Source organism: Bemisia tabaci, chromosome 2 (assembly GCF_918797505.1).
Source record: "Bemisia tabaci chromosome 2, PGI_BMITA_v3".
In the NCBI taxonomy this organism is placed as follows: Eukaryota; Metazoa; Arthropoda; class Insecta; order Hemiptera; family Aleyrodidae; genus Bemisia; species Bemisia tabaci.
Genome location: NC_092794.1, coordinates 45979302 through 45990173, shown reverse-complemented (window position 1 = coordinate 45990173; position 10872 = coordinate 45979302). Strand labels below are relative to the sequence as shown.

Sequence of the window (10872 nt, the reverse complement as noted above, 5' to 3'; positions counted from 1 at the left end):
TCAGGATAGGTAAGCTATTTTTTTATGAAGTATTTAATCTGAAGCTGCCAAAGCAAAAAAAAAAAAAACCCACATGGAGTATGTGCTTTGATCTTTGAGGCCCACCTTTGACTTCTCTGCCTTATACTAGCTCTGTATTTTATAATTTCATAACACTAAAAAAGCTCATTGCTTTTTCGGTAGATTTGAAATGCAAAATTGAATTCATGAACTGATTATCGGGATGGAGGGTCTATCATGTATGTAAGAGAATAGACCACATTGAAAACGCTAGTAATTACATTTTTGTCAAATGTTTATTAAGTACAAATATACTTTATTTGACTCACAGTTCATTGTTTTTATTGCCTGACATACAAAAATTGTAATGTATAACGAAAAAATTGGTATCAGAACGATTTGCTTTTCTCTTTTTTGTATACCTAGCTACAAAAACAGACAAATTCCATACAATTCATGTCATTTCGCAGTTTTTTATATGCATACTTTCACCACTTTAAATTTTATCAATTTTTTCTGTGACTCTTTACTTGCAAATTAGGTCTGGTTTTGTCACATCTTGCAGTACCTCCATTTTTTAGATTAATCTCAAGTTAGAGATCATTATTTAAAAACATTACAAAAATAATAATTATAATTGAATTATTTGGAAACAAACAGAAGGCAGTACAAATTATGCATGACGATTAGAAGGAGAACAATACAATGTAACTCATTTTGATAAATGAGAAGAAAAGTGATTGGAGTTAACTGTAGCTTGCACTTCTCTAATTTGATGTGACACATATCTACCTAACGGTGCAAACACTCTCAACTCCGGAAGTTCACCTTTTTTCAAGAGTCTGGAATGAAAGGTCAAAAAAACGTTGCTTGCAATTCCATTGTAAGTTACATATAAGAACCTTCCAGACCAAACAGCAAATGCCTGTGTCAATGTTGCCAAGATTAAGTAACTATCTCTTTTTTTGTACAAGCATCAAAAAGCTATCATACACTGCATTTCTTTGCTTAAATATTGGGAATAATAGAGATATGAGAATATTTACAAAACAGAGCATACAGTTCTTTACCAGCTATACAATTAAAGGTATGCTCAATCTTGGCGAAGTTGACATGGGTATATGCTGTTAGGTTGGAAACATCCTCATATATACGGTAGAAAAAAGTACAAAATCCAAAGAGAATGAAATTAAAAATAAAATTAAATAAAAAATATAGAATAGAATAGAATAGAATGATTGAATGGATAAAAAGAAATTGATTCGTGAGAGTATATCACAAAGACATGTACTGTGACAAAAATACAACAAATTAAACTGATTGAAAATAATACACACAAAATGTGCTACAATGAAAATGAAAATAAGACACATATAAATTGTATTCAAAATTTATTGTGAAGTACATACCTAGTACATCTAATCAAAAACGAGTGGGCTAAAAATGACTAGGTAAAAAATGTAATTAATACTACAGGGATGCATCAAAAAAGAAAAGAAAATTGATTCTTATTGTGGCCAAGAAATAAGTTTATATTACCCCACCACTTTATTTTTCCTGAAACAAGTCAAAATTGAGCAAAGTGAAAAGCTCTTCAGGCATTATTGATATGGAGCAAATACATGAGGAGGGTTGCTACCCTTTTTGGGGATTCCAAAAGTAAAAGAAGTGGTGATTTTCTAGCCTGCAACCATGGTAACCCTGCTGATGTATTGCAAACAATGTCAACTCAGCTCCCCCATATTGAGTAAAATATGGAGTTCTCCGTGCTTCAATTGGACTGCATTTGGAAATTTGGAACTATAAATTCTGGCTCTTCTGGAAAAATACTTATGTGCATTGGGAAACTAATGGCACATACGTTGTTTTTAAACCAAGCTAGAATTTATAGTTCCAAATTGCAAAATGTAGTCCAATTATGTTCCACATGAAATTTTGAGAGGGCATCATGAATTATTGCGATGATCAGTTTTTTGCCCTGTCTGGCTACTTTTGTGAAAGTTTAAGATGATCGGTACTCTTCAAAAGTGTGGAGAAAACAGATCCATACTCATACCGACAGACTGATTTATAATATAAATTGGACAGCTTAAAACAGAAAGAAACGATGTAACATCAGCCATTGTCAGATTTCATCCGCTGATTTATTTTTTTACCGGAAAATGGCAGCACAGATCCTCTTAAAAATTTCAGGGGGGATTTCTTCAGTGACATGAAGCATATTCTCTAAAATTTTCAAAAAAATTCGCACTGCCGTTCTCCAGTAGAAAAATTAACTGTGTGATGAAATTTGGCGATGGCTAATGTGACTTGGTTCGTTTCTGCCTAACGCAATCCAATTATCTGAGAAAAAAATTGTAAGTACAATAACAGGTAAGAAAAGAAACTTATTTCGAAAATAAATGTGACAAGTCCCACAAAATAACATCAAAGAGCTTTAAAATACATTTGTAAGTCATCAAGGAGTGTCAATAGTGGTCATTTACAGTAAAGCCTGAGGTCTGATGATTTACATTGGTTGATAATTGACAATTCAATAAAAGTTCCATATTACCATAAGGATACAAGAGGTCTTAAAAACACAATTACTCGCCCACAGAAAGCTTTTTCAGAAAAATCAAGATACAGACGAGTAGTAGTTTTGGTTCTTTTGTCTACTTAAGAATTCCCGATGAGTACTTTAATTGCAGGTGAGAGAAAAAGAACGATTTGAAAGGTTACATAAAATACTAAGCTTACTCACTGAACTTACTAACTTCCTAGCAATTGGCAAAATAATAGATAATGACTTGACTTATTGTATTTGAGTGTGCTTTCCTAAATTTTTCATCCTAAAGACTAAAATTTTTCATCATAACATTTTATTGATTTCGCATTAATAAGTGCACAGTACAGCGTTTAGAGTCAGCTCATTGTTTTAATACAACATTCAGAAAATAATTTTAAATGCAGAATTAGAGATGAGATGTGCGAAACCTCATACAGCAACAACATTTTAGAATTTATTGAGAGGATTTCATCATGTTTGTTCAACAATGACTATACATGTTCAGACTCTGGATTCATCAATGAGACCACTTGAAACAATACTGCTGCAACGCTGAGGTATGCAAATTTCAATTCAGTCGCAATTGAAAACATGCAATCTCATCCGTTGACAGGGTATTAAATGCTTTGTTCGTTGTCTTTTTATAAAAAAAAAATATATTTAAATGCATGAGAAGTCGAGAAAAATACATGTTGAATAATTAATTATCTGCCTGAAAATTTAATTTCAGGGAGTATAGACATAATATAGGCAATAGGTACTATTAATTTTTTAAAAAAAGTTAGGTACCATGATAAGGCATCTTGACCTTGGCCCAAGAAAGATTTCATATCGATCAAGTCAACATAAAAACTGTGAGAAACAGGTGGGCACAGGAAAAATTCAGATTAAAATAAATTCTACAAATTATGTACCATGAAAATGAGGATCATTCAGTCATGCAGAAGAACTGAGCAATTACATGTAAAAATTTAGAGGCTTAAATTAACTAAACATTTAACTTGAGCTACGTCTACTTGATCTTTCTTGGGTCCTAGCCACTGACAGAGTAGAGGTAGGTAATTACATACAAATATGAGGCCGCTGTAAGATGTCTGACAGCAGGAGGTGGCCAACTTTCAGAAACTATAGGGAGAATTTATTTTCAACTTTTTTCCCTGGCGACGCAGCATCACTCAGAATGTCTTCATCACCCTGTAATGGAATAAAAAACACAAACTTAGGATTTATTCTATAAAAAGAATCAAAAGAGTGTCATTTCAAAAAGTAAGGTTTGAGACAAGGAGCAGAGAGGAAGTGATCAAGAGCAAATCAAGAGCAGAAAGGATATTTGGATCGCATTCAACAGAGAGGAACCGAAGCGATTTAAAAAGTTTCCCAATTCTACTTTGCCCTTAAAAATACTAAATTTATGTACAGCAACACAATTTATCGATCTTTTTCTACAAAAATAAACTTTTTGGCATTTTTTTAATTGAAGATGCACGATTTTTACAACACCGTAAATGTGATAGTTCCCTTTTTGTAAGTTGTAATCTTCTTCCTTCCAGATTTGGGTTCATTAATTAATGATGCACACATTTGCACAGGTTGCTCAACTTATGACAAGCATGAAATCAAGATGATAGAAACAATAGTATGTACATCCGTAGTGGATGATGTCATGTGCAAAGTTTTTTTTAAAAGCGATATCTTCGTTAATATTAGAAGTCGAATGGAAACTAAGTATCTAAACGCAACTCATTAATTTTTGCTAATCTGTAAGTTTGAACCATCAAAACACGCTTCTATGACTAACACAACTGAGTAATCAAAGAAGCCAGAACAGCTGGACTATTACATACCAAGGATAAACTGTCATTAAACTGATCTCCTGAAGATATTTCTTCTTCAATCTCACTTCCACTGAATGTATGGGACTGCAGACTCGGAAGGTAATTATCATTGCTTTTATCTCTATTCAGCATGGATTCAGACTTTAAACTAGAGTTTGTTTTCAGTAAATCGCCTATATGTTCATCTTGAAAATCTGGAAGAAGACATCAAAATCTTAAAAACATAAGTAAAGAAAGAGAATCTCGTTTCGGAGCCTAAAAGAGCTAGAATCATCTTATATGTTTGAGAGAAAGAACCTTAAAGATGAAAGGATAAGAATGACATTTCTCACAGGCCTGAAGCTTATGATGTCGTATGAAAGGATGGCCCCTGGTTTCAACCACTATGAATCCTATGTGGCTGCTGTGCGATTCACATAACAAAAAAAAAATTATGTATACGGAAAAAAATTTCTATGGGTCTGTTGCACATACGAGATACAACCAACTGAATAGACTTCCCACAGGTAAATTCACTCGAAAATCACGTTGGGAACATAAAAAAAGTCTGAAATCCACTCCTTAGAGCGCAATCTGCATCGTTTGTAACTCGATTTTTCAAATTTACTGCGTATGTGCGCAGTTTTTCTTGGTGATTGGTAGGTAGCGAGGTTTGCCCGGAGAGAACCCTGACCTAGATAACCAAACAATCTCGTGAATTGTTATAAACTCTCTTTGCACAAGATTTCAATTGATTCAAAGCTTCTGTTTCTGCAAAATAAAGAAAGAAAAAGGAAACGAACGCTTGATAACAATTGAAATCATACAATAGAAAACATTGGCAAAATCGCTTGTTCACAAGTTAATTTTTTTACACATCTGCCTGTGCAAACCTGGTCCACAGTAACTGGGAAAAACTGCCTGCAGATGTGGGAAACTTGAAAAAGCGAGTTATAAACTACGCAGATTGCAGGCTAGGGAATGGATTTTAGACTTTTTTAACTTTCCCAAGAGGATTTTTGTGCAATTTTACCTGTTTAGAGTATATTTATTTGGCTGTATCTCTTGCATGCAACACACCCATTAAATTACGATTATACATGTGAATTAAATATGTGACTTCTACATGTGAAAATGAAAATTTTCTTGCAATAACATTGTGATATGTTTGTATTCCGTATAACTTGGGATAACGTCACTGATTGACTTTCTGATAGGGAAAAGTAAATTACCATCCAATTTTTTATTTGGTAATTTTTGATCTAAGATTACCTCCTATTTTTTAATTGCCTGCCATTGGAAAGGAAATCTTTTTTCTCAACAGAGAGAAGTCTGAGAAAAAAGGGAAAAGTCTCTTAGGTAGATTCTTAATTCAGATGAACTGAGTTTTCCTTCCAGAGACTACTTAAACACACATAAACATAAACATTTCACCCGGACAAGAACATTATACTGAGATGAAAGAAGGTAGTAACAATCAACGTACTATTGTCAATGTTGATAGTGAGCGATTTCATATTCTGAGTTATCACATTCTGATTCGAGTTGGTATTTTCCAAGGGCGGTAATGAAGATTGATTGGCTGAGTTGTAATTAGATCTGAAAGCAAAATAGTGGAACAAATTATGCATCTTATCAAATTGAATACATATAAATAGATTCTAACATACTACTTTCTACATTAACCCACTCTGCAAAGGTGCAGAAAGCTCTTTCCCTACGCATTTTTGAGGCAGCCTTCACACTTCTGTCCGCTTAAGACTGCGCGTTTCTTTCTCTTTTTCTGCAAAGAAGAGAGCGTTACTCAGTTTTCTTCTCAAAAAGTAATGTGCTTAATAGTTGCATTCTTAAAAAATAAATGCGTTTAATGGTTTTCTTGACTAAAAATAGCGCATGCATGCATGCAAAAGATCAATACTCGATAACTGAATGATAGCTTAAAAAAGAAATATCTCAAATGCCTTCTGCCTTCATATCATCCTTCCTTTTCTGGTGCCTTCATATTTCTCCTGCATTCTGCGAACAGCTGATTGAACACTTTCCGCACCCTCACTATTCTGTTTCTACTCTTGATTGGGCTGAAGTAAGATACATTTGACCGTGAATCATTGGCATTAATTTTTCTGTTAAAGTTATTTTCTGGAGATATAGGTTAAAAATAATTTTGCAAAACTATTGTGACCTTCAGTACATGGAAAAAAATTAGATCAAAAAGTCCAAAAGAGAGCAAAAAGAGTTCTCTATGCTGTGTATTTTGAAACGTTTTTGTAAATTTTATTACATTAAACATAAAAATTTTATTACAATTTTTTTATTGCCAAATTTATAAGTCAATGCTGTTACAGTCAGATTAGCACAGAAAATACCCTCCTTATATTCTATTTTCAGTGAAGTATCTTGCAAAGTAAGATTTAAAAAAACAGGGCAGTTTCGACACATGCCATGCATTCGTGACTTGATTTAAAGTTCATACTTACACTAAAACGACTATGTACCTACCTTACAGTCGAATAGTCAGTCAAGTGTCTGCCCAGAGAAAATGTCTCATCATCATTGTTGCTACCGTTTTTAAAATCATTCAGATTTGCAATATCACCATTTCTCAGGATCATACGATTCCCCTCATTTTCTGAGGGATGCACATTTACTTCAGAGCCATTGTATTTTGGAGAAGATTGAAATTTCTCGATATATTCATTTTTGGTGTCTCCAGCAGAGGCATTATTGTTGGGTAAGGCACTCTAAAAAAAGATCAATTCAAACGACTGCATGAAATTTCAACTCAAAAAAAGAATGTTGGAGTTTTTATCTCACTAAGACCTTCAAAGAAAAAAATATGGAATCGAATTTCTCTTCCTTACAGTTATGGCAAGCAAAATTTGAAGCGCCTGGGCCAAATATTTTTAAAATTTTGAGAGACTCTTGAAAGAATTTAAAATAGAATATTTTCCGTCCAAATTTTTGCTTTCTAAAATTAGTTGGTTCAAAGGCGACCCATCTCAGAATTTTACCATTGTTCATTAGTTTCAAATTAATTCATTTGGGGGGTAATGGAATCTTTAAAAATCATAGCAGCCTAGACAAAATAATTTCCTTTTTGAAGGAAAAAGACAGGAGCTGTCTTTGATAACCATAAACTGTTTCAAGCCTGAAAGAGAACGCCAAAAGTGTGTTTCTAGTGTGAATAACTTACCTCTCTGTCTTCAGATGGCTTTAAAAGTAATGCAAGGGCTTGCGATAATAAAGGTTTTGAATCATCTGAAATTCAATGAAAAAGGTAATATAGTAGAAATTAACTAGGTTCATCCAGAGGCGTGACAAAAGTCAAGGAGCTGCCCATGAAGTCTCTAACACTTAGGAAGGTGGACGGTGGAGCAGAACCTTGTGAGACAAATTTTTGGACTTTCGGCGGATAAATCGAGACACCACAACTTTTCTTGGTCTATTTTCTGTTTCTTAAATTTTGCAGGCTGACTTTAATGCCTTGTGCCAAAGAGAAAATGATATTCTAATGACACTGGAATGGAAAAATAGCACATAAAACTTACAGGTTTTTTTTACTGCCAAAAGTCACTAGCATTTCGATCACACTGTTTTTACAATCAAATATAATCAAGATATGTTTCCAAATCCATCACTAATTTGTTGATTATTCAATACTCTCTTGTCATACATAGGAAAGTTTTTTTTTATTTATTTATTTATTTTTGTTGTAGGTATTATAATTGAGTATTTTTTATGACAACATTTTCAGGGAAAGTTGAAGAATTCGCATCATCTTTCATCTCCTTTCATCCTTTTTACTGCAATTAGATAACTAGTAAAGAGATACAACTTTATGTTTATACAATTCCATCGATACCTAAACACTGAGATATGACCAGGCACATACTTACCACTATTTTTTCCAAGGCTTAGCTTACGTCTGATGTTTTCTTTATTTTCAAATCCATAGTCTTTGCCCAAGCCAACCTCTGGATCGAACACAGATAGTGTAAATTCAAGTCCAAAATAATCTAAAAAATCCCGAACTAGGGAAATGGCAAGGCATCCCTCGGCAGTGTTGGCATAATTTTTCAACTTTTCATTGGTGAATTTTTTACTCTGAAATTATGAGAAAAAAATAAATTTATTTCCATAATTACCTACCACATACCTCAAACTAAAAAAAATTAATTTTACACTTTTCTTTCGTCATGTGAAAATACCTTGAAAAAGGCCTACATTTGCACTGAAGTTACTCATTTTTATTCATAAATGACGTCAAATGGTCAAGAGAGAAACTTTCATACAATGACCATACTGAGTTCACAGGTAATTTTGCACTGGATGCAACCTCTAAAGGACTACGAAAGAAACTATCCAGTAATTTGGTGCTGGCTGCATTTTGACATTATCTGATGGGAGCCAAAACTATTGACGACTCAATTTTTATGAGACAATTTTTAAGTGCTGGTGATATGACTCCCGGTAGAGACAGTGGTTAGAGAACAGAATCTGTTTTTCTGGCATGTGATGGAAAGATCAAATTCACATGTACTTAGTACAGCGAAAATGAATCTGACATTATGGTAAATATTGTGGCTAAGTGCCAGTGACAGTTCCAGCAAATGGCAACACTGTTTTCCCTTCGTTTAAATCAAAGTAATTTCTATCTATTTAAATGGACGAAACTCAGTGTTTCCAACTTGGAAAAATTACTCCTGGTGGGTATCAGTATTATTCAGGATTGAATGGTTTTTAAAATTTAAACATAATTCATTGGGCATTTTAATGAGAGCTGTAGCAAGAAAAGAAGTACATACCTGAAATTTTTCATTTTCTTCCAATGTGAGAAAGACACTGGCTCTTAACTCGGCCTAAAAATAAAAAAAGAGCAAATGTTTAGTTGCATTTCATTGTCATAAACTTTGGACTGGATGACTAAATATTGAACAGATCATTACACTATGAAGAGAAAAGATGAGAGAGAGAGAGGAGAACGTCATGTTCTTCTGGTTTTCATCTCCCTGCAAAACAAAAGGATCCAGCACTATTATACCAACCCCTAAAGCCCGATACACACTATCAAACTTTTTATCCGACATAATTGAATGAAAAGTTGGATCGAAAATTTGAACGCAAAAAAATTCGATTCAATTACTCTCCGTTCAACTTTTCGTCATTCAAACCAATTGGTACTGCCAATTGGATGGAAAGTTGAACGAAAAGTTGAATGAGATGTCACATTCAAGTTAAGATCAATTTTTCATCAAATTGTTGTTTTCTAGCGTCAGTATCACACTATCCAACTTTACATTACAAGTTGCATTCAAGCGTTGAATGAAAAGTTTGATAGTGTGAATTGGGCTTTACTTATTATGTAGGGGCCAAATTTTGAATGCTTAGCTGGAATAACTGATCTCTGCCTAAGAGTCAACTTATCACATCAGATATTCACTTCGATACCTACTTTTTAACAATGGTGAGTGTGTATTCAATTTGTGGTTGAGTGAATGGATGAAAGGAAATTTCAGACATGTTAAAGGGTACAACATATTGTAAATTTTTCAGAATTGTCATCACTGGGTCATCTACATCTATCATCTATCATTCAGAAAGGTGTTCAGCTCTTGTTGAAACGCTTGTGAATGTAACCTGAGGTGCATTGTCGAGGTAAACTTTCAGTTTAAGATGGGTGCTCAACGCTAACAAATATCTTGTGACCATTGACTTACCCGTTGCGAAACACATTGTCGGTCGTTACTGATCACTAGCCAGACACTCTGACACTGCGTGCACAATTACATTTAGAGGTTATCTTCACACTCTCACCTACCTCCTGAGACCGATGACTTGTTGACTTCCGTTTGGTAAACAGTCCAGGACATCTGACGATCCAAACGGAGTCGAACAGCGCTGTGTATTTGGAATTCGGTAATTCTGTTGCCCAACGGTCCCAAACAGTTTACATACTTTGACATCGCAGCGCATTTAGACACTTGTACCTTTATACACCACAGTGTGCTTATAATCAATTAAAGCCAAGTTCTTATCGATTCGTAAGAGAGAATATGAAACTCCAAATAATGAGAAGTAAGTTATACTTGCCAGACTTGGCTGCTAGAGGGGAGAGAGTGATCGTTTGGAATAGATAAGAATAAGATTACTTACACGGAGTTTGGAAAGGAGACCATTATTTTCTAGAGCTTGTGCCACTAAATCTCTTAATTCACTGTCAGGAGTAGCTTCAACGGACATTTTTAAATTTGTAAAATTTTAAGATTGAACGCAAAAACTCGGGAAACCCATTTGTTTACAACCATACAACCCTCGTAAATACGTTTCCTTCATCTCTGTCGCGGGCCGAGACGTGATCCTTCAATCTCTGTGAAATTGACATCGCGTTTCACTTCTTCTGCTTCTTGCACTCACTAGAGTGCGCTCTCACATCCGTCTGAAAAATTCACTTGTACTTTTGTCACGATACAGGGTGTCTCGAAATTCTGTAGAAGTGACACTAATTACCCA

At 34.3% G+C, this 10872-nt stretch overlaps 1 protein-coding gene across 1 annotated transcript; it reads right to left on the bottom strand.

Annotated features, from left to right (window-relative positions):
- Positions 1–277: 277 nt before the first annotated feature.
- Positions 278–10721, bottom strand: LOC109029685 (uncharacterized). Its single transcript, XM_019040265.2, has 8 exons — positions 10516–10721; positions 9168–9221; positions 8259–8466; positions 7556–7620; positions 6862–7103; positions 5849–5961; positions 4393–4577; positions 278–3742 (listed from the first exon to the last, which is right to left on the bottom strand). The coding sequence occupies exons 1-8, from the start codon at positions 10600–10602 to the stop codon at positions 3674–3676; spliced, it is 1023 nt and encodes a 340-aa protein (XP_018895810.2). The 5' UTR covers positions 10603–10721; the 3' UTR covers positions 278–3673.
- Positions 10722–10872: the final 151 nt, after the last annotated feature.